The sequence below is a fragment of the Procambarus clarkii genome, chromosome 2 (genome assembly GCF_040958095.1).
Source record: "Procambarus clarkii isolate CNS0578487 chromosome 2, FALCON_Pclarkii_2.0, whole genome shotgun sequence".
Lineage (NCBI taxonomy): Eukaryota > Metazoa > Arthropoda > Malacostraca > Decapoda > Cambaridae > Procambarus > Procambarus clarkii.
In genome coordinates this window covers 36,023,459-36,047,906 of record NC_091151.1, presented here as the reverse complement: position 1 = coordinate 36,047,906, position 24,448 = coordinate 36,023,459, and the positions used below count along the sequence as shown (strand labels likewise).

Below are 24,448 nucleotides of genomic sequence, written 5' to 3'. Positions count from 1 at the left end.
TCCCCTCCCATGTTGGGATATGTGGGAATGAACGAGCAGATGTGCTGGCTGCTGAAGGCGCTGAAGGAGACCACATTGAATACTTCATAGCCAAGACTCTACTACAAATTAGAGGTATTGTCAGGCAACATCACCGTGACAAGGTAACTGAGGAAAGGAGGATAGAAGCACAAACCAGCGAATCTGTACGATGGTACAACATGGTTGCAGCTGGCAATCCCAATCATTATGGCCGAAGAGGAGGAGGACGAGGGAGAGAATCAGTAATAGCGAGAATCCGTCTTGGATACAAGTATCCATGGAAATATGGAATGGAAACAACAGTTGATCAGCGAAGTTGCAGAATCTGTGGTGAGAGTGATGGACACCGTCTTGACCACTATCTACGTGAATGTGAACACCTGAGAGACATTAGGAATATGTGCAGAATAATAAACCCCACATTGTTTGAGTTAGGAAAACACTTTGTCAAATATTGATACTGACTGTTCTTAAAAGATTCCCCCATTTTGCACCCGCAAGATAACGTAAGCTTTTAAGGGTTGATAGATGTTAATCTTCTTGTTTGAGGAGCTGTTCACTTGAGACAGTTAAGCAAGTCCCAGCTGTGTCTGGGTACAAGTGACAGGATGAACAACCCAGCGGGTTTTCTTCCTATTGGGAAGTGTTGTACATGCTGCTATGGCGGTGTGTCCACTCACAAGATGAGTGGCGCTGCCCAATAAACTCGCCCCTCGGGGCAAAATTAACAAAAAAAAAAATCAGGAGAAAAACAACAGTAAAGGAACAGGTAATGAATATAAGGATAGGGGCGGAAGGATTCACTACAAACGACAAGGAAGTGTGTGAGGAACTGAATAAGAAATTCCAGGAGGTCTTCACCGTAGAGCAAGGAGAGATTTCAGAGATAAGAGAGGGAATAGTTAACCAGGAACCACTAGAAGAGTTTGAGATTACCAGTGGAGAAGTAAAGAAGTGTTTACTAGAGTTGGATGTGACAAAGGCTATAGGCCCAGATGGAATCTCCCCTTGGATACTAAGGGAAGGAGCAGAAGCACTGTGCCTGCCACTCTCCATAGTGTATAACAAATCACTGAAACCAGGGGAACTACCAGAAATTTGGAAGGCAGCTAATGTAGTTCCAATATACAAGAAAGGGGATAGGCAGGAGGCACTGAACTACAGGCCAGTGTCCCTAACCTGCATACCATGCAAGCTGATGGAGAAGATTGTGCGAAGAAAGCTAGTGGAACATCTGGAGCGAAAGAACTTTGTTACATAGCATCAGCATGGGTTCAGGGATGGCAGGTCCTGCCTCACAGGGCTAATTAAATTCTACGACCAGGCAACCAAAATCAGGCAAGAAAGAGAGGGGTGGGCAGACTGCATATTTTTGGATTGTCAAAAAGCCTTTGATACCGTGCCACACAAGATTCTAGTGAGAAAGCTGGAAATGCAGGCTGGAGTGAAAAGGAAGGTACTCCGTTGGATAAAGGAGTACCTAAGCAACAGAAGACAACGAGTCACTGTGAGGGGTGAGGTCTCAGATTAGCGTGACGTCACAAGTGGAGTCCCGCAGGGGTCGGTCCTTGTATGTGATGATGCAAAAATTATGAGGAGGATTGAAACAGAGGACGATAGTAGGAGGCTACAGGACGACCTAGACAGGCTGAATGAATGGTCCAACAAATGGCTGTTAAAGTTTAACCCGAGTAAATGCAAAGTAATGAAACTAGGCGGTGGAAACAGGCCAGACACAAGATACAGAATAGGAAATGAAATACTTAATGAAACGGAAAGAGAGAAAGACCTAGGAATTGATATCACACCAAACCTGTCTCCTGAACCCCACATAAAAAGAATTACGTCTGCGGCATATGCGAGGCTGGCTAACAGAACAGCCTTCAGGAACCTGTGTAAGGAATCGTTTAGAATCTTGTACACCACATACATAAGACCAATACTGGAGTATGCAGCCCCAGCATGGAGCCCGCACCTTGTCAAGCACAAGACGAAGCTGGAAAAGGTCAGAGGTATGCCACTTGACTAGTCACAGAACTAAGAGGCATGAGTTACGAGGAAAGGCTGTGGGAAATGCACCTTACGACACTGGAAGACAGAAGAGTGAGGGGAAACATAATCACTACCTACAAAATCCTCAGGGGAATTGACAGGGTAGACAAGGATAAACTATTCAACACTGGAGGGACGCGAACAAGGGGACACAGGTGGAAACAGAGTACCCACATGAGCCACAGAGACGTTAGAAAGAACTTCTTCAGTGTCAGAGTAATTAAGAGGTGGAATGCATTAGGCAGTGATGTGGTGGAGGCTGACTCCATACACAGTTTTAAATGTAGATATGATAGAGCCCAGTAGGCTCAGGAATCTGTACACCAGTTGATTGACAGTTGAGAGGTGGGCCCAAAGAGCCAAAGCTCAACCCCCACAAGCACAATTAGGTGAGTACACACAGAGAGAGACAGAGAGAGAGAGAGAGAGAGAGAGAGAGAGAGACCTACATAAGCCCTAGAGAGCCTCGCAAGGCCCCCAGAAGAGCCCTAGAGGACCCCACACCACACAAACCATAGGCTGATTTCTTAGATTTTCCCCTGGCCTCTGAGGCTCGGTTTGCCACTTCCCTCAGTGTCTCAACATTAACTGATGCCAACGTCCTGAACCTCTGATAGTGGTCTTCCATCCATCCATCCATCCATCCATCCATCCATCCATCCATCCATCCATCCATCCATCTCTATCTCTATCTCTATCTCTCTCTCTCTCTCTCTCTCTCTGTTAATTTGCTCGAAGAAGTCTCCAGCTTTGTCCATAATCATCACTAGATTGTCAAAGATTAGGACACACTGGTCGCTTGCCTCTAGTGCGTTCTTGTTCTCTATCGTCTTAGTGTAACCTGTTCAAGTACATACAAAGTTACCTTTATGAAATGTACAACTTGCAGCTCTTGGGGTCTCTAGTAGTGTCAGCAAGTCTAAAACCCGATATTTTGAGAAAGGTCATGAACAATTGATCCAGGGGTCAGCGGTCTCATGTGCTATGGGGACAAATAATGTTTCAAGAGCCAAGTTATCCTTTCACGTTGGGTTTGATTACTTTCCTGTGGTCGGCGGCGGCACCTGCCTGGCCAAGACTGAAGGGTGACCAAGTATCAGTCAGGGTGGATACACAGTGAAGTTCCACAACAGTTGTCTACAATTCTTCCAGGAATATAATGTGATTATATTCACATATTTTATTCATACTATTATATTCATACTAGTATTATACGAATCGACTTGACAATGGTCCAGGACGGACCGAAACGTCGTCGTCCCTTCACCTTCTAGTGTGTGGTCTGGTCAATATAATGTGATCCATCTGGACAATGCATCGAAATGTATGCTGCCATATGCAGTCCAGTATGGGATGGATTGGATAGACAGACACAATAAAGGACCTCTACTATTGGGATCGTCTCAAAGCTCTCCAAATGTATTCTCTCTCTCTCGTCTCCTTTCTAGAGATCAAATAATGTTCAATATCCTCCCAGCAAGTATAAGAAATATTACCGGAACAAAAGTGGAAGTCTTGAAGAGAAATCTGGAGAGTTTTCTGCAAGAAGTGCCGGACTAATCGGGCTGTAGTGGATATGTGGGCCTGCGTCCAAGGAACAGCCTTAGGCCACAAGTCAAGCCTGGCCAGGGCCGGGCTTGGGGAGAGAAGGAAGGAGGAAATTATCAAGGGAAAGCGCCAAGCCATTCCGACTACTGTATATAGCACTGGGAAGGGATCAGGATAAGGATTTGGGATGGGACAGGGTAAAGGAATGGTGCCCAACCACTTGGACGGTCGGGGACTGAACGCCGACCCACATGAAGCGAGACCGTCGCTCTACCGTCCAGCCCAAGTGTTTGGACCCGGGCTTGGGGAGTAGAACACCCCCCCCCCCCCCCAGAACCCCCTCATCCAGTGCTCATGATGAACAGCGTTGTCCAAATGATGTATTTGATTACTAGTTAAGATATTGTATACTAGCGTCTCCGACCGGGCCGCGGGGACGCTAAGCCCCGAAATCCTCTCAAGATAGTTAAGAGGTTCATGTAATGTTCACCAGTCAAAGATTTGCTCAGTTACCGAAGGAACTGAGAGGTCTTATTTATGCCTCTTCGACCCGTTGTCTTACTTAATACGTCGCATTTTTTACGGAACCACCAATCCGTTACAAATTACGACGTAATTGTGACAATTAAAGCACGGTAACATTGCCATTTTCCGTGCGTTAGCATCCATTGTTGATGTGACGACTTATACTGAATTTTGTAACTAGCTCATCAAGATTGTAACTTGCTTAGCTAAATGAATTGTGGGGTTCAGTCCCTGAGCCCATTATGTGCCTCTGTAACCCTTTCCACTACCGCCCACAAGATGGGTATGGGGTGCATAATAAATGAACTAAACTATGTTAGGTGGGTTGTTGGGGTTGATACGTTTCTGGCTCGGTAAACCAGTTTCCGACGACCAAACCCCAGGTCAGAAAGTCCAGACACGATCGCGTCCTGGACCTGATAACGGTCCTGGACGGTCCCAAGTGGACTTGATAACGGTCCTGGACGGTCCCAAGTGGACTTGATAACGGTCCAGGACGGTACCAAGTGGACTTGATAACGGTCCTGGACGGTCCCAAGTGGACTTGATAACGGTCCTGGACGGTCCCAAGTGGACTTGATAACGGTCCCAAGTGAACTTGATAACGGTCCAGGACGGTCCCAAGTGGACTTGATAACGGTCCAGGACGGTCCCAAGTGGACTTGATAACGGTCCAGGACGGTCCCAAGTGGACTTGATAACGGTCCCAAGTGGACTTGATAACGGTCCCAAGTGGACTTGATAACGGTCCCAAATGGACTTGATAACGGTCCCAAGTGGACTTGATAACGGTCCCAAGTGGACTTGATAACGGTCCCAAGTGGACTTGATAACGGTCCCAAGTGGACTTGATAACGGTCCCAAGTGGCCTTGATAACGGTCCCAAGTGGACTTGATAACGGTCCCAAGTGGACTTGATAACGGTCCCAAGTGGACTTGATAACGGTCCAAAGTGGACTTGATAACGGTCCAAAGTGGACTTGATAACGGTCCCAAGTGGACTTGATAACGGTCCCAAGTGAACTTGATAACGGTCCCAAGTGGACTTGATAACGGTCCCAAGTGGACTTGATAACGGTCCCAAGTGGACTTGATAACGGTCCCAAGTGGACTTGATAACGGTCCCAAGTGGACTTGATAACGGTCCCAAGTGGACTTGATAACGGTCCCAAGTGGACTTGATAACGGTCCCGGACGGTCCGAAATGTCGTGGTTTCTCGACTTTCTGATGTGTGGTGTAGTCATCATATACTCAACCACCTGAGTGTGAATCATCGTCTGCATCAAACAGTTCCCTATTGTACGGAGTTACTAAAGAGAAGCACAAGGCTGGGAGTATACCTGGAAGTATTTACCCAACCACATTACGAAACCAATGCATCTTTCCTAAAACATATCGCCTTTGTTTACATTGGTCAAAGCAGTTAATGAGCTCCAATGCCCCGCACGAGGCTGTTTATAACAATAATAACCTTGGCTTGTGATGTTTAGAACGTAGTCAACTGTTTAATTTAGACAATGACCCCATGATTAAGAAAAAGGCTCTGCGTGCTAGTTCGATTCAGGATTCGATTCCCGGCCTAATGAGAAACAATTTGACAGTTTCTTTCACCTGAAGCTCTGCTCACGTGGCATTTAATGTGCTAGTGGCTGTACAAGAATGTGAGGACTCTTGTATATATGAATAAATACAACAAATGTATAATTTGTTATAGTGTAGCTATAATGTGTTCCCGCCTCCGACAGAACTGCATGGCCCGGGCGCTGTACGACAACGTGGCCGAGTCCCCTGACGAACTGGCCTTCCGACGGAACGACGTCCTCACCGTCCTGGAGCAGAACACCGCCGGCCTCGAGGGCTGGTGGCTGTGTTCACTGCGGGGACGACAGGTTGGTGCTACCTACTCCTCAACCTCCGTCTGTCTGGCTCCCTCCTCAACCCTTCTTGTCTGGCTCCCTCCTCAACCCTTCCTGTATCACTGGGTGATCTCACCTATTTCATCACCTTGTCTTATTTCCCAATCATATTTAGTTTTAAAATTATGAATAGAGTTTGCTTCCACAACCTGCTCCTTAAGTGCATTCCATTTTCCCACTATTCTCACGCTAAAAGAAAAACTTAATAACATCTCTGTGACTCAACTGAGCTTCCAGCTTCCACCCATGTCCCCTCGTTCTCTTAATATTACGTGTGAACATTTCAGCTATTTCCATTTTCTCGATTCCCCTGAGCATTTTATATGTTCCTATCATATCCCCCCTCTCCCTTCTTTTTTCTAGTGTTGTAAGGTTCAGTTCCTTCAGACGCTCTTCATATCCTATCCCTCGTAACTCTGGGACGAGCCTCGTCACAAACTTATGAACCTTTTCCAGTTTCCTTATGTGTTTCTTCAGGTGGGGACTATGATGGCGCGGCATAAGACACGTTTCACGTAGGTAGTGTAAAGCGCCCTAAAAACCTCCTTACTTAGGTTTCTGAATAATGTTTTAACTTTTGCCAGTGTAGAGTACGCTGCTGTCGTTATCCTATTTATATGTGCCTCAGGAGATAGATTAGGTGTTACGTCCACTAACAGGTCTCTTTCTTTCCCCTTCATCGTGCACTGTCTCTTTGGTTTCCTATCACCTGATCCCATTTCCATAACTTTACATTTGCTCGTGTTGAACTTCAGTAGCCATTTCACTGACCATCTCAGCAACCTGTTCAAGTCCTCTTGGAGGATCCTACAATCCTCATCTGTCACAAATCTTCTCATTAGTTTTGTGTCATCCGCGAACATCGACATGTAGGATTCTACTCCTGTAAACATGTAATTTATGTTTATTAGAAACAGAATTGGTCCCAACACCGGTCCTAGAGGTACTCGTTACTGTCCACCAGTCTGACTTCTCGCCCCATATCATTAGTCTCTGGCTTCTTCCTGTTAGATAGTTCCTTACCCATGCCTTTCTGCTTACTTCTGCCTGTCTCTCAAGTTTGAAAAGCAGTCTCATGTGCGGTACTGTATCAATGGCTTGTTGGCAGTCCAGAAATATGCAGTCTGCCCAACCTTCTCTGTCCTGCTTTATCCTTGTTATTTTATCATAGAATGCCAAAAGTTTTGTTAGGCATGATTTCCCTTTCCAGAACCCATGTTGGTGTTTGTTTACAAACCCAACGTTCTCCAGGTGTGCAACCAGTTGTAGCCTAATTATTGTTTCAAGTATTTTGCAGGGGATGCTTGTCAGTGATACGGGTCTGTAGTTAAGTGCCTCCTTCCTTCCTCATTTGCCTTCTTCCAACAACTGGGCAATTCTCCCTACATAAGAGACTCATTAAAGATCATTGCCAGAGGCACGCTGAGGGCCTGCGCTGCCTCTTTTAGTATCCACGGTGATATTTTGTCTGGTTCAACCCCTTTAGGCTATATAGCCGTAATGATTTGGCGCTTTCTCCTGAGAGTTCCCATCCCTTCCAACTGCTTTAATTGCATCTAGTGTTGTCAACTGTTTCATTACCTCCTCTGCTGTCACCTCTATATCTGATAGAAGAGATTACCCTAGATGAAAGACTAACAATGGGAGCTGCTCAGGCTCGGTTGTGAACACTCCATGGAAACTGGCATTCAGTGCCTCGCAGATTTCCTTGTTACTTTCTGTATATGCCCCCTTTGTTTTCCTTAGTCTTCCTCTTCTGTCGTTCACCGCCATTTTTTTTCTTATATGGCTATGTAGTAATTTAGGTTGCTTTTTCGCTTTGATCGCAATATCATTCTCGTAATTTATTTCCGTTACTCTTCGTATGTTAATGTAATCGTTCCTAGCTCTGTTACATCTAATCCTGTTGTCCTCTGTCCTTTGTCTTCTATTCTATACTTCCTCCACTCCCTCCCACTTCACATTTTTGCTTCCTGACACTGTCTATTAAACCATGGATTATTATATTCCCTCTTGTTTTTTCCCTTTACTGTTGGTATAAATCTCTCTTCGGCCTCCTTGCATTTCCGTATGACCAGGTCCATCATATCTTGCACTGTGTTTCCTCTAATTCCTTCCTCCCACTGCACTTCTCCCAGATAGTCCCTTATCCTCCTGTAGTCCCCTTTCCTGTAGTCAACTCTCCTTTCCCAGACCTCTTGTCCCATAATCACACGTTTGAATTCCATCATGTAGTCAAAGACTAGGACACAATGGTCGCTGGCCCCTAGAGGGATTTCATGTTCCAAATTCTCGATATCTTCTACGTTCTGGGTGAAAATCAGGTCTAATAGGCTCGGTGTATCCACTCCTCTGTCCCTTGTGTCTTCCTTCACAGGTTATGTTAGGAAATTCCTGTTTATAACGTCTACTAACTTTGCTCCCCACGTTTCCTCCATGCCATGGGGAATTCTTGATTCCCAATTGATCTCTCCATGATTTAGGTCCCCCATGACCAGGGAGAATTATTGTTGCTGCCCTCTGCAGTTCATCTATGCATGCCTTGTTGCGGTCCTCATACTCCTGCCTGGGCCTTCTACTGTTTGGTGGGGGATTGTAGATTATCAAGATCACAATCTTCTTCCCATCTACTGTCAGAGTTCCATGTATGGAACTTGTGCTTTCATTGGTAGCACGATTTTCCAGGTCTTCAAACTTCTATTTCCGCTTTATTAGGAGTGCCACTCCTCCTCCCTGTCTCTGTGTCCTCTCTTTTCTTATCACCTGGTACCCCTCTGGAAAGATTGCATCCGAAGTAAGTAAGTAATTATCAAAAGAAGGCACCAAACTGGGAAGGCTATGTAGCACCATCAAATGTGCAGAATAATCAGAGGGCGCTAAATATCACCAAGGATGCCAATACGGGAACAAAAACGCATAAGGCGAACGATATCAAAAGTATCCGAGTCACCAAGAATTCTATTGAGGGACAGGTGACCGCGAGGGGCGGTCGGAAAGCAAGACACACGCTCGTCCTGGAAGTCAGGACATTCAAGAAGGACATGCACGACCGTAAGAGGGACAATGCAACTAGGACAATAAGGAGCAGGGCGGCGCTCCATCAAGTGACCATGGGTTAAGCGAGTATGGCCAATACGCAGCCTCGCCAGAGCCGTTTCCCAACACCGGTTACGGTGGTAGGAGGACGGCCACGAGGAAACACAACATTTAAGAGTACGTAGTTTGTTACCAGTAACAGACGACCAAGAAGCCTGCCAACGGGTAAGGACGGAGGAATGGATAACCGGGTAAAAGTCGGAATATGGAATACCTTTACAAGAGATGGGACAAGAGCGGACAGCTTCCTTGGCGGCAGCATCCGCACGCTCATTTAAAGACACACCAATATGGCTGGGAACCCAACAAAACTCAACCGTCTTAAATTTACTGTGAACAAGAAACAGCCAATGCTGGATCTCGACAACTACTGGATGAACCGGATTAAAGGACCCGAGAGCCATGAGGGCACTACGAGAGTCAACAACAACTACAAAGGAAGACTGACAACGAGAAAGCAGGAGACGAAGAGCATAGAGAATAGCATAAAGCTCCGCTGTAAAGATGCTAGTCTCCGGAGGTAAGCGACACATATAAGTGCGATCAGGAAAAACAACAGAGTAGCCAACACCATCCGCAGACTTAGACCCATCAGTGAAGACAGAAACGGAGCGGGAGTGAGAAGAAAAGTGCTCGAGGAAAAGGCGTTTTAGAACCGTAGGAGGGGTAAAAGCTTTAGTGATACGGGTCAAGGATGTACAAAACCGCAGAAGAGGGACTCTCCACGGGGGCAAAGAAGGAACAACACGAGGAGAAACATCAGAAATACGAACGGAAAGAGAATCCTGTAGGCGAGATAACCGGACAAAAAGAGGGAGGTGGTGAAGAGGAACAGGAACCGCAGGAGGGGTAAAAGTCAAAGCACGACAGAGGTGAGAGGAAGGATGTTGCAAGGACCGCGCAAGATAGCGAAGACAGATGCGATCACGGCGGTCCTGGAGAGACAGGAAGCCAGTGTCAACATACAAGCTAAGGATGGGAGTCGAACGAAAGGCACCAGAACTGAGGCGCAGCCCAGTATGGTGCAAAGCATCAAGACGGCGAAGAGTAGAAGGAGAAGCAGACGAGTAAGCAGGGCAACCATAATCGAGCTTAGACAGGACGAGAGAGGAATGTAAAGCAAGGAGAGTGCGCCTATCTGCCCCCCAAGAAGTATGGGACAAGACCCGAAGGAGGGTAAAGGCCTTAGAGCACTCAACACGGAGGTAAGAGATAAGGGGAGACCAAAACAAACGAGTGTCAAGGAATAACCCCAAAAGCTTCGCGGAATCTTTGTATTCAAGGGGATGACCATAAAGTGACAAAGAGGGACGAAGAACGACCCGTTTCCGCATAAAAGTCATGGCACAAGTCTTAGAAATAGAGAACTTGAAGCCATGATCGGTGGCCCGATTGCATCCGAAATCATGTCATTTATTTTAGTTTCCACTATTGCCACTATGTCTGGGTCTGCCTCACTAACTCTTTCTTTAATCTCTTCTGCTTTATTGGATACCCCATCAGCATTGGTGTACCAAAGCTTGAGACTCTTCTTGAAAACTCTGATGCCAGAGTTCACCCTTTCTCTGGGGGTCGAATGGTGGCTGGGGGGGGGGTGCCTGGGGGAGAATGGGGTCTGGGCATCTTGGGGGGTAGGAAGGGCATAATGGGTCTGAAAATTAGGGAGGGTCTGAATGACATAGGGGGATTGAGAGGTTGTCTGATGCTGGGAGTCAGAGGTTGAGAGATTGTGGGATAGGGGGGGGGAAGGATAATGGGGTTGGGGACTGAGGGGAGAATGGAGCATGGGTGTTGAGAGTGGAAGAGAGGGTGTATTAGTCACGGGGAGATCAGGGGTAGGTGTAGGTTTTAGGGTAGAAGAGGGGGAAGACGGAGATGGGGGAAGAGGTGAGGGGGTCACAAGGTGAGGGGGGGAGGTCATATTGTAGATGGGGTGCAGAGGAGGGGTGAGGGTTGGGTGGGGTTTAGGGGTGATGGGGACATTGGCAGCTGGGATGGGGCAGATGGAACTGAGTGTGTGTGTACTCACCTAATTGTGCTTGTGGGGGTTGAGCTTTGGCTCTTTGGTCCCGCCTCTCAACCGTCAATCAACAAACGCGTGTGCGCGTGCGTGCGTGCGCAAGTTATATAAAAAAAGCGAAGACTTCTGTGGTTGTTTGGATGGTAATGTTTGCCAAGAATGTCACACAAGCCTTCATGTTTTCCGCCCTTATCTCCCTACTGCGTGTTCCTTGCTCTGTCCTGCAAGGCACTTTGTTGCTCTGTGCATGGGTGCCCCTCCCTTGCTCTTTACAACATATATATTTGTCTATCCTTCGCTTGAAACAATATCTTGACCCTACGTCTACTACGCTACATAGCGACGTGTTCCATAAATCAACAACTATTCTAAGCCAGTATTTACCCAGGTCTTTTCCGAATCTAAACTTAGCCAATTTGTATTCAATTTTTATTATATATATATATATATATATATATATATATATATATATATATATATATATATTAGTATATTTTGGTAGCAGTCTTTCCTGTAGACATATATTATTAAATATGACCGAAAAAGTAAGATTAATAATTCTAAGACGAATTTTCTCAATCTTTCGTACATTTCTTTTCACTGTTGGTGGTAATTCAAAAATCAATTCTCCAAAATTCAATTTTATTTCTAGTCTGACGCGACACTTGAGCGCGTTTCGTAAAACTTATTACATTTTCAAGACTTTAGTTACACATACACAACTGAATAGAACTTACACATCTCCGGTTTATGTAGATATAAACAAATCGGAGATGTGTAAGTTCTATTCAGTTGTGTATGTGTAACTAAAGTCTTTGAAAATGTAATAAGTTTTACGAAACGCGCTCAAGTGTCACGTCAGACTAGAAATAAAAATGAATTTTGGAGAATTGATTTTTGAATTACCACTAACAGTGAAAAGAAATGTACGAAAGATTGAGAAAATTCGTGTTAGAATTATTAATCTTACTTTTTCGGTCATATTTAATAATATATATATATATATATATATATTATATATATATACATATATATATATATATATACATATATATATATATATATATATATATATATATATATATATATATATATATATATATATATATATATATATATATATAATTTTAGACCTAAAAGGGGTACCACCTCTGGTGCAAGTGTAGGGACCCATAGCCTCGGAGAAGAAAATAAAGAGTACTCAGGTTGACCTTGTGGATCCTCGCTGAACACTTTGATATTTTTTTCTCCTACCACCCCTATTCTTTTGGTATGTGTGTATTTATATCTAACTTTATTTGAAAATGTCATTACACAAAAAGGGTTACAACAATGGTTACATGCAGGGTACAAGGCTGCTTGTCACAAGTTGTAGAGCTCCTCCAGCTCCTCAGATGGCGGGCAGGAACCATGGATGCAGTGAGCATTTCCTCTCTGGATCGCCACACTAAGGCACTGAAAGGCATATATATATATATATATATATATATATATATATATATATATATATATATATATATATATATATATATATATATATATATATATATAACAATGTCAGACCACGAAGGCAGGATTAAGACAGGAATTTCATTAAGTACTTTCGTATGTAATAATACATCTATAATAACGTGTGCTTGGAACACCCACAGCATAGGTTCGAATCTTCATCACAGCTCCTATGGATTTTCTCATTGATGCAGTCACGTTAGTGAGATTACTGTCTGTATAGTCATTCATTGTGTAAAGGGACAGGCAGCCAGAGTGTATTCATACACGTTAGGCTTATACCAAAGTCCCCCCCACCCTAGGTCGAATTACAGACCCCGTCTAGGATGCAACCCCACAACAAGCTGACTAACACCCGAATACCTACTTGCTGCTAGGTGAATAGAGGCATTAGGTGAAAGGAAATGTGCCCAACCATTTCGGTCTCACCCGGGATTCGAAGATGAAGAATTCCGAGATTCCATGAAGGCATGGCCTTCATGGAAGGCCATGAAGGCATCCGGATACCGGAAGGAAGGCATACCGGAAGGCATCCGGATACCGGAAGGAAGGCATACCGGAAGGCATCCGGATACCGGAAGGAAGGCATACCGGAAGGCATCCGGATACCGGAAGGAAGGCATACCGGAAGGCATCCGGATACCGGAAGGAAGGCATACCGGAAGGCATCCGGATACCAGAAGGAAGTCATCCGGATACTGGAAGGAAGGCATCCGGATACTGGAAGGAAGTCATCCGGATACCGGAAGGAAGTCATCCGGATACCGGAAGGAAGGCATACCGGAAGGCATCCGGATACCGGAATTCTCGATTCTGCGTCCGTGTGTACCAGCGGGGTTCTTCCATCAGCTCCAGGAGAGATGAAGCAGGAAGAGTGTGCTCAGGGAGATAAAGGGCAGCTTAAGGATGGCAGCTTGAAGGGTCCGCCTCACAAGAACTAGCCTCAGGTGTATACATACTGGACCAGTATTCATACGCAACTGCTTGCCAAACCTCTACATCTCTCCTTAACCATGGCAGTTTTTATTGGATTTGTTTACATTAAACTGTCGACGAATTTTAAAATTTCACAATCAAGGGTTGTTATTGTTATAAACAATCTCGTAGTGTTTCGGGCCGCTATGATTGAGGAATTTTTGATTTGTGCAAAAATTCTGGGTGGATTATGTGTAAACAATATGGATTGTTTCAAGCGTAGGTTAGTATATTATATATATATATATATATATATATATATATATATATATATATATATATATATATATATATATATATATATATATATATATATATAAATATATATATGTGTGTGTGTGTGTGTGTGTGAGTTTCGTTGGATATAAATAGGAGGTGCCTCGTATGGTTCAACACTGGAGACATCTCCCGTCACGCAGGGTGCAGTCGCATCCTCACAGATCTCCAGTATCAGCTAATGATACTGGTAGTGGCTCAAAAGGGCCACCACTTACGGGCTATTCATGCCCGTGCCACCTTTTGGGTGGCTTAATCTTCATCAATCATCAGTCTATGGTTCAATACGTCTGCTGCAGGTTCCTGTATTCTTGTCCCTTCGTCATTTTATAACTATCCTTTCATTTTAATATTGTTTTTTCATGTGTTGTAGTACAATGTTGCCAGTTATTTAATCCAATAATTGTGACCTGTGAGTCGGCATTCACAGAACACTTACGCGTTCACCTAAGAGACTTGTACGTTATACCTCAGTCATGTCGACGGCTTTTGTGTTTACTGAACAGTTGCGACCTCCGAAGCGAAGCGTTAAGGATCCGTCCTCAACCCAAGGTTACTTTTGTTACAGATGACCTCGCTCCGCTTCCCAGCTTTTCAACTGTTTAGTAAACAGTTGAAAGCTGGGATGTAAATATTGCATCAGCCAGAAAAATGATAGGATCGATTGCGAGAACTTTCAATTCCAGGGATCCCATCACAATGGTTGTACTCTTCAAATCACTGGTGCTGTTCCGTCTTGAGTACTGCTGAGTACTTACTTCCCCCTTCAGAGCAGGAGAGATTTCTGAAATAGAGGGAATACAGAGAACATATACGATACGTATAGACGCGATAAATCACCTAAATTATTGAGATACCTGCTTGATATCTGCTTTATAGGGTTCTGGGAGTTCCTCTACTCTTCAAGCCCGGCCCGAGGCCAGGCTTGACTTATGAGAGCTTGGTTCACTAGGCTGTTGCTTGAAGCGGCCCACAGGCCCACATATCCACCACAGCCGGGTTGGTCCGGCACTCCTTGGAGAAAATTATGGAGTGTATGGAGTTAGGAGTTCATTGAGTTTCTTTGCCAGGTGATAAGTTGGGGTTGGTATTTGGCTGATTATAGGGCGTAGTGGGTTACCTGGTTTATGCGTCTTAACATTGCCGAACATTGATGAACTAATTGACCTAAAAAGACACCTAGAGAGAGAGTCAGTACTCCGATTTACACATGAAAATAGTGAAAACAACAGTCTGCCATTCTTGGATGTACTAATAACAAAAACAGGAACCTCTTTAAGCACCAACGTATATACCAAGCCCACCAACATAGGATTATGCCTGAACGGTAGAAGTGAGTGCCCCCAAAGATACAAAGCCAGTGTTCTCAATGCTTATATTCGTCGAGCGCTTACCCACTGCTCTGAATGGAGCAACGTGAGTAGAGAGTTTGAAAGAGTAACTCAGGTATTGGTGAACAACGGATATAGCAACGCGGAAATAAACGCTGCTATAAGAAGACACTTGGACCGTTGGTATAATTCAGAACCTAGAACAGAAACCACAACACCCCCAATAAAATTATATTACAAATCAACCATGCACAGTGAACATATAAAAGAGGAAAGAATAATGAAAGAAATAATCCGTAAAGGAGTAAAAAGCACTACTCCTAACCAAAACATAAACCTGATAATATTCTACAAAACCAAGAAGACTTCCGAACTCCTTATCAAAAACAGCCCGAAGCCGACGGAGAACCCTCTACAGCAGTCAAGCGTTGTATACATGTACACTTGCCCCCACGAAGGATGTAACCTTCAATGTAAGTACATAGGTATGACGTCGACCAAGCTGACGAGGCGTTTGACATGCCATCTTCAATCTGGTGCCCCTAGGAATCACATGAGACAAGCCCATGACATTACTCTAACAAGAGAAATGTTGAACAAGAATACTTGCATAATAGACAAAACCCAAGATTCAAGAAGATTACAAATTCTTGAGGCAATTCACATAAGAATAGAGCGACCTACCATGAACACCCAAATCACGGAACTATTTACTCTACCCACCATGAGAGTAAGGACAAGACAAGAACATATCGATGCCAACACAGAAGACAATGTCCAACATAACAGGCCAATTACACTGGATTAATCTTTGTGTTTAGATAGGAGATGCCTCGTATGGGCCAATAAGCCTTCTGCAGCCCCTATGTTTATCCCTTATGTATCCCCCCATGTTTTCACCTTCATTGTATTATCACCTGACCTAATGCGGGTATAAAATCAACTAGTATTGTAAGATCTGTTCACTTGAGAATGAACCATGGAGGTTCGAAACGTCGTGCAAATTATACAAATTAGTGTAATACACTCTATAGTAAATCACTTCTTTTCTTCACCTTAAAAGTACGAAAATGAGTTTTGGAGAACTCCTATTTCAATTAAGCCCTGATGCTAAGAAAATAGTTAGAGGGATAGAAGCCCTAAACCAGAAAATAATAAATACAGAATATGCGGTCATATTCAATGAAACATATATATATATATATATATATATATATATAACTGAAAACTCACACCCCAGAAGTGACTCGAACCCATACTCCCACAACTGGTATGTACAGGGACGCCTTAATCCGCTTGACCATCACGACCGGACATAAGGAAGTGATAGCCGAGGCTATATGAACCACTTCCCCGCCGGCACTCGGATGGTAATCTTGGGCATAGCATTTTATCAAATCACCTCATTCTTTGGGGCACACGTGAGGAACACAAATGCAAACAAGCCTGAATGGTCCCCAGGACTATATACAACTGAAAACTCACACCCCAGAAGTGACTCGAACCCATACTCCCACAACTGGTATGTACAGGGACGCCTTAATCCGCTTGACCATCACGACCGGACATAAGGAAGTGATAGCCGAGGCTATATGAACCACTTCCCCGCCGGCACTCGGATGGTAATCTTGGGCATAGCATTTTATCAAATCACCTCATTCTTTGGGGCACACGTGAGGAACACAAATGCAAACAAGCCTGAATGGTCCCCAGGACTATATACAACTGAAAACTCACACCCCAGAAGTGACTCGAACCCATACTCCCACAACTGGTATGTACAGGGACGCCTTAATCCGCTTGACCATCACGACCGGACATAAGGAAGTGATAGCCGAGGCTATATGAACCACTTCCCCGCCGGCACTCGGATGGTAATCTTGGGCATAGCATTTTATCAAATCACCTCATTCTTTGGGGCACACGTGAGGAACACAAATGCAAACAAGCCTGAATGGTCCCCAGGACTATATACAACTGAAAACTCACACCCCAGAAGTGACTCGAACCCATACTCCCACAACTGGTATGTACAGGGACGCCTTAATCCGCTTGACCATCACGACCGGACATAAGGAAGTGATAGCCGAGGCTATATGAACCACTTCCCCGCCGGCACTCGGATGGTAATCTTGGGCATAGCATTTTATCAAATCACCTCATTCTTTGGGGCACACGTGAGGAACACAAATGCAAACAAGCCTGAATGGTCCCCAGGACTATATACAACTGAAAACTCACACCCCAGAAGTGACTCGAACCCATACTCCCACAACTGGTTTATGTTCCTCACGTGTGCCCCAAAGAATGAGGTGATTTGATAAAATGCTATGCCCAAGATTACCATCCGAGTGCCGGCGGGGAAGTGGTTCATATAGCCTCGGCTATCACTTCCTTATGTCCGGTCGTGATGGTCAAGCGGATTAAGGCGTCCCTGTACATACCAGTTGTGGGAGTATGGGTTCGAGTCACTTCTGGGGTGTGAGTTTTCAGTTGTATATAGTCCTGGGGACCATTCAGGCTTGTTTGCATTTGTGTTCCTCACGTGTGCCCCAAAGAATGAGGTGATTTGATAAAATGCTATGCCCAAGATTACCATCCGAGTGCCGGCGGGGAAGTGGTTCATATAGCCTCGGCTATCACTTCCTTATGTCCGGTCGTGATGGTCAAGCGGATTAAGGCGTCCCTGTACATACCAGTTGTGGGAGTATGGGTTCGAGTCACTTCTGGGGTGTGAGTTTTCAGTTGTATATAGTCCTGGGGACCATTCAGGCTTGTTTGCATATATATATATATATATATATATATATATATATATATATATATATATATATGTGTATATATTATATATGTATATATTATATATATATATATATATATATATATATATATATATATATATATATATATATATATATATATATATATATATATATATATATATATATATATATGTCGTACCTAGTAGCCAGAACGTCCTTCTCAGCCTACTATGCAAGGCCCAATTTGCCTAATAAGCCAAGTTTTCATGAATTAATTGTTTTTCGGCAACCTAACCTACCTAACCTAACTTTTTCGGCTACCTAACCTATAAAGATAGGTTAGGTTAGGTAGGGTTGGTTAGGTTCGATCATATATCTACGTTAATTTTAACTCCAATAAAAAAAATTGACCTCATACATAATGAAATGGGTAGCTTTATCATTTCATAAGAAAAAATTAGAGAAAATATATTAATTCAGGAAAACTTGGCTTATTAGGCAAATCGGGCCTTGCATAGTAGGCTGAGAAGTGCGATCTGGCTACTAGGTACGACATATATATATATATTATATATATATATATATATATATATATATATATATATATATATATATATATATATATATATATATATATATATATATATATATATATATATTTTATTCATATTCAATCACCTACACAAATACACACATCAATAATCTTTTGTATCAAGTGATTCAACAAGAGGCTCACAGCAGTCACTATACAAGGCACTTTACATCTATGGTGGGTCACACAGTTACTAGTCTTGCTCCACACCCACCCAACTGGGCGGCAGCTTTACAGTCATGTGCATGCATGTTCAAGAGAAAACTAGTGTTTTCTTCAAAAGAGTCCCGGATCATTCGGGCTGTGGTGGGTATGCGGGCCTGCGGGCCGCTCCAAGTTGTCCTAGTGGACCAAAGTCTCACAAGTCAAGCCTGGCCTCGGGCCGGGCTTGGGGAGTAGAACTCCCAGAACCCCATCAACCAGGTATCAACAGCCGTAGGTGTTGCAACCAACAACAACCAACTGATCAACAACAACAGTTGATCAGGTGATTGATCAACCTGTCACCAGGGAAGTCTTGCCTCAGGTTGGGCAATGGGTGCGGACATCCGGATACCGAGCAAGGGTGTGGCTTCGGTGTTCCCCTTGGATAATTATCCCACAGTGGCTGCCCTGACAACAGTCAACTCATTCACGGCAGTAGCCCAGTTTAACCAGATATCCATGTGTAAATGTGGATGTGTTGACGGTAGATGCCTTGATGGGCAGTTGGTTGGGGCATCTACCCGAGACAATTACTTTGTCTAGGTTTTTGATGTTCCGCACTCATAAATTATTTAGTTGCAAATGCTATTTAAAATGGACCCTTGATTCTCCTCTCCATTAAACTAACAACACTGTGATGATTTGGCAGTTTGATTTTTCCCAGTTTGTGCTGCAACACGGCTCCCAGTAACGGTGAAGATTGCAAGGCTGCACCGTAAGAAACTGACTAGTTTTCCTAAACAATGTGTTTGCATGACCTTCAGTATTCGGTACAATTAACATACAACATCAGGGAGGAAATACGCTGATGGAAATGGATTGAGAATGACCACATAATTATAGTCATCATAACAATATTACCTGATTGATACCTGCCTGATGGGGTTCTGGGAGTTCTTTTACTCCCCAAGCCCGGCCCGAGGCCAGGCTTGACTTGTGAGAGTTTGGTCCACCAGGCTGTTGCTTGGAGCGGCCCGCAGGCCCACATACCCACCACAGCCCGCTTGGTCCAGCACACCTTGGAGAAAACGATCAAGTTTTCTCTTGAAGATGTCCACGGTTGTTCCAGCAATATTTCTTATGCTCGCTGGGAGGATGTTGAACAACCGCGGACCTCTGATGTTTATACAGTGTTCTCTGATTGTGCCTATGGCACCTCTGCTCTTCACTGGTTCTATTCTCCATTTTCTTCCATATCGTTCACTGCAGTATGGTGTTATTTTACTGTGTAGCTTTGGGACCTGACCCTCCAGTATCTTCCATGTATGTATACTATTTTATAGCTCTCTCGTCTTCTTTCTAGAGAGTACATTTGGAGGGCTTTGAGACGATCCCAATAATTTAGGTGCTTTATTGCGTCTATGCGTGCCGTATATGTTCTCTGTATTCCCTTTATTTTAGCCATTTCACCTGCTCTGAAGGGGGAAGTGAGTACTGAGCAGTACTCGAGACGGGACAACACAAGTGACTTGAAGAGTACAACCATTGTGATGGGATCCCTGGATTTGAATGTTCTCGTAATCCATCCGATCATTTTTCTGGCTGACGTAATATTTGCTTGGTTATGCTCCCTAAACGTTAGGTCGTCGGACATCATTATTTCCAAATCCTTGACATGCTGTTTTCCTACTGTGGGCAGATTCGATTTTGTTTTGTACCTTGTATTATGTTTAAGGTCCTCATTTTTACCGTACTTGAGAACCTGGAATTTATCACTGTTAAACTTCATGTTATTTTCTGTTACCCAGTCGAAAGCTTTATTAATATCTGCTTGAAGTTTATCAATGTTTTGAAAACAGGTAATTTTCATAAATTTCTCATATTTACATGGACGTTGGTATGTTATTATAACAATGTAATTATAACATAATTAGTGCTATTATCTACTCTCTATTCATGGTTAGGTTAAGTTAAGGTTACTTTAGGTTAAGGTTTGATTAAGTTAGGTTTCATTACATTTGGTTATGTTTATATGGTGCATTATTGAAAATAATGCGAAATATGGAATTCGAAAACTATTCCAGTGTACCTTGAGTTCTAATTACAGAAAATCAATTTCTTCAAAGAAAACTTTCAAAGCATACACTTTTACATTTTAAACCAACAATTTATAACACAATAAAGTTATAACTTGAAAATAATCTCTGTTTAGGACAAAGGTTCACGTTCCAGTTTACATGTAGACTCTTACTGAAACCGAAATATGCTTTCAGACCACCACAAAAATCTAGATATACTATCCAGGTGGTATGAAGAGGGGCAGGGGTATGGTTTCCTCATTGTTGTTGTTATAGATTCAGCTACTTGGAATAAGTTCCAAGTAGCACGGGCTATGGTGATCCCGTAACTTACATGGCACAGGAGCGGGGCAAGTAGCACGGGCTATGGTGAGCCCGTAACTTACCTGGCACAGGAGCGGGGCAAGTAGCACGGGCTATGTTGAGCCCGTAACTTACATGGCACAGGAGCGGGGCAAGTAGCATGGGCTATGGTGAGCCCGTAACTTACATGGCACAGGAGCGGGGCAAGTAGCATGGGCTATGGTGAGCCCGTAACTTACATGGCACAGGAGCGGGGCAAGTAGCACGGGCTATGTTGAGCCCGTAACTTACCTGGCACAGGAGCGAGGCAAGTAGCACGGGCTATGGTGAGCCCGTAACTTACATGGCACAGGAGCGGGGCAAGTAGCACGGGCTATGGTGAGCCCGTAACTTACATGGCACAGGAGCGGGGCAAGTAGCATGGGCTATGGTGAGCCCGTAACTTACATGGCACAGGAGCGGGGCAAGTAGCATGGGCTATGGTGAGCCCGTAGTGGACTTACGTGGCACAGGAGCGGGGCAAGTAGCACGGGCTATGATGAGCCCGTAACTTACATGGCACAGGAGCGGGGAAAGTAGCACGGGCTATGGTGAGCCCGTAGTGGACTTACCTGGCACAGGAGCGGGCAAGTAGCACGGACTATGGTGAGCCCATAGTGGACTTACCTGGCACAGGAGCAGGGCAAGTAGCACGGGCTATGGTGAGCCCGTAACTTACATGGCACAGGAGCGGGGCAAGTAGCACGGGCTATGGTGAGCCCGTAGTGGACTTACCTGGCACAGGAGCGGTGTTGTGTGGTTTCTCGTGATAATGGACTTGCTCTGAGGATGGGCTCTAACATACTCTACTGTAGACTTTCTATCGCTGAATACCGCATTTATTGTTAAATATATATACTGTAGTATAATTACGATTTGTTAGAACAGTGCAATTTTTTTTTTTGACACATACATTTGACAGGAAAGTGTATTGTACATTGTTCCGCAGGGTATCTGTCCTGGCAACCGCTTGAGGATTGTGCCAGGGATATTTGACACAGGTGCTGGTGTGACGTCACTGGCCTCCCTCACCACTGCCCACAGTCCTGCCACCATCACCATCACCACCAGCCCACCCACTCGCCTCGGAGCCACCAGCCCGGCACCCAGGCCTCAGCGACCACTCTCAAACAAGGTATGGATATATTTTTTTAATTTTATATATGCATTAATGTTGTATATGTATCCAGTATCCAATAATATATATTAGGTTATATAAAATAATGGTTGTGTTTAGTAATCCTTCACTCATAATTCATCCCATTCTCGATTTGCAGCCACTCCATACAAAATGCAGCTATTTGGCCTAATTAGAAATGTACAAACCCATGTAACCTCTGAGTATGGGCTCCTGGTTCAACCTTGACGACAAGCGACCATCAAATCACGTGACGCACTTTTACCGTTGGGTCACAGTAATGCAGTCAGCCCTTCATATTCAGTGGTCCATATTGTTGCGACACCTGGCGCATTTATAGTCTGTGGTTACATAGAAGTTGGTAGATTTCAAACTTTTTTAGCTGGTTCTTCAAATGGGGAGATGGTACCTCTGGCTTGGCCAAGAGGTAGGACTCCTGTTGTACCCCCAGGATGTGGTGGGTGACTGGCTTCTGCTTTGTTGGAGGGCACTGAAAGATGTTTTTGCTCATTTGGGTACTAATTTCAGAAGGGCTGTGATTTTGCCCCACCCCACACAAGGTTTGTGTGAGGTGGGGCCCAATGCTTGCCCTCCCTAAGGGACTCCTGGGGTTCCCCAATCATCTTCCTATCAGTGTGTATATCACAAGGCACATTCATGCCTGCCGACAGGCGATGTGCATTTTAGTCATATGGGTTTGTGCTTCAAGGGTATGCCAGGGCATTTCTTTTCCCTTTCCCTTGTGGCATTTCTGCCACTGCGGCCTCCTAAATCAACATCTACCCTACTAAGGGCGATTTATATAAAAAGTCAATATTACTGTGCTTCATTACTAACATGTCCTATTTCTGACATGTTGGCCAATTCCATTAAGAATCCGATGTATTAGGCGAGAAGACTGGTTGCAAAATTCTAGGTTTAATAGATGATTTGCATCATTCGGTCATTCTATATCAAAAGAAGGCACCAAGCCATGATGACTATGTAGTGAAGGTTAAACACTTAAAGGTTGGTCACAGCTGCCTAAATGACCTCTTGAGTACATTTTTAATAGTATTAACAAGGTTAGGTGCACACAGCAATGTGCTGCTTTCCTATTTATGAAAAATTACAGAATATAGATCAGAACTAGCTATGAGTTCATCTAATACCTTTGTATGGTTAGTCATGCAAGGAATCAGGAGAGAACATAAGATGAGAGTCTTGTCTACTTGCCTGCACCAGCAAACCTTGGACAAAACACAAGAATATCTTCAAATATTTTTGAGTATTTAAATTAGCTGAACCCAACGGTTGCGAGAGAGGAAGAAGGGACATCCCCGAAGGAACCAGAACAGGTGACGAAGCCACACCAAACCTGGCAGGTAGACCATCATGACAAAGTTCAGGCTCCAGCACAAACTCTCGAGCAACCACCTCGTGAAACCCTGAGGAGCCCCTCAGAAACAGACGAAGGTGGGAGTGCAGACGGAGCAGAGCCGCCGGAGGAAGAGACAAGGAAGCGAAACGAGCGTCCCAAACCAGACCCAGCCAAGACCGAATCTGCAGAGGGGAACCGGATGGGACTTCCTCCAGTTCACCAAGAACCCAAACCCGGCAAGCTGGGAAAGTACCAAATCCCTGACAAGCAGACACACAAACCGGCTGGGAGCCCAAACCAGCTAGTCGTCGAGGTAGGCCAGAACTCGAACCCCCTAACAGACACAGGCGAGCCACCATGACCCGAGTAAGGTGTGTGAAAATGCGAGACACCAGATTCAATCCCAAGGGAAGACAACAAAAGCGGTAACACTGACACCCCACAACAAAACCGAGCCAGTCCCTGAACCTTAAATGAACCAGAACCTGCCAATATGCGTCCTTGAGGTCGAGTGACACCATCCAAGTGCCCGGCTCCAACAGAAGATGGACCTGGGACAGAGTAGTCATTCTGAAGGAGGGGCAATAAACCCACAGATTCCGACAGGACAAGTCCAGAATGAACCGGAGGTCCGTACAGTCCCGTTTTGGGACCAGAAACAGGCAGGAAACCCACCTGAGGGACGACGTCGTTTCGACTTCTCCGAAGCAAACCCACTCCGAGAGGACCTGACAGAGCTCAGGAGAAGAGGCCTGCCCCGTC

The 24,448-nt window shown here is 44.5% G+C and overlaps 1 protein-coding gene across 3 annotated transcripts in view; it reads left to right on the top strand.

The window, feature by feature from the left end:
* p130CAS (Serine_rich_CAS and FAT-like_CAS_C domain-containing protein p130CAS) overlaps nt 1–24,448 on the top strand; it is a 371,701-nt gene that overhangs the window by 326,936 nt on the left and 20,317 nt on the right. For all 3 annotated transcript variants that reach the window (XM_045748600.2, XM_045748599.2, XM_069324254.1), the window contains exons 2-3: nt 5,893–6,036; nt 22,138–22,323. In XM_045748600.2, the coding sequence (XP_045604556.2) occupies nt 5,893–6,036; nt 22,138–22,323 (330 nt within the window). The remainder of the gene's footprint in view (nt 1–5,892; nt 6,037–22,137; nt 22,324–24,448) is intronic.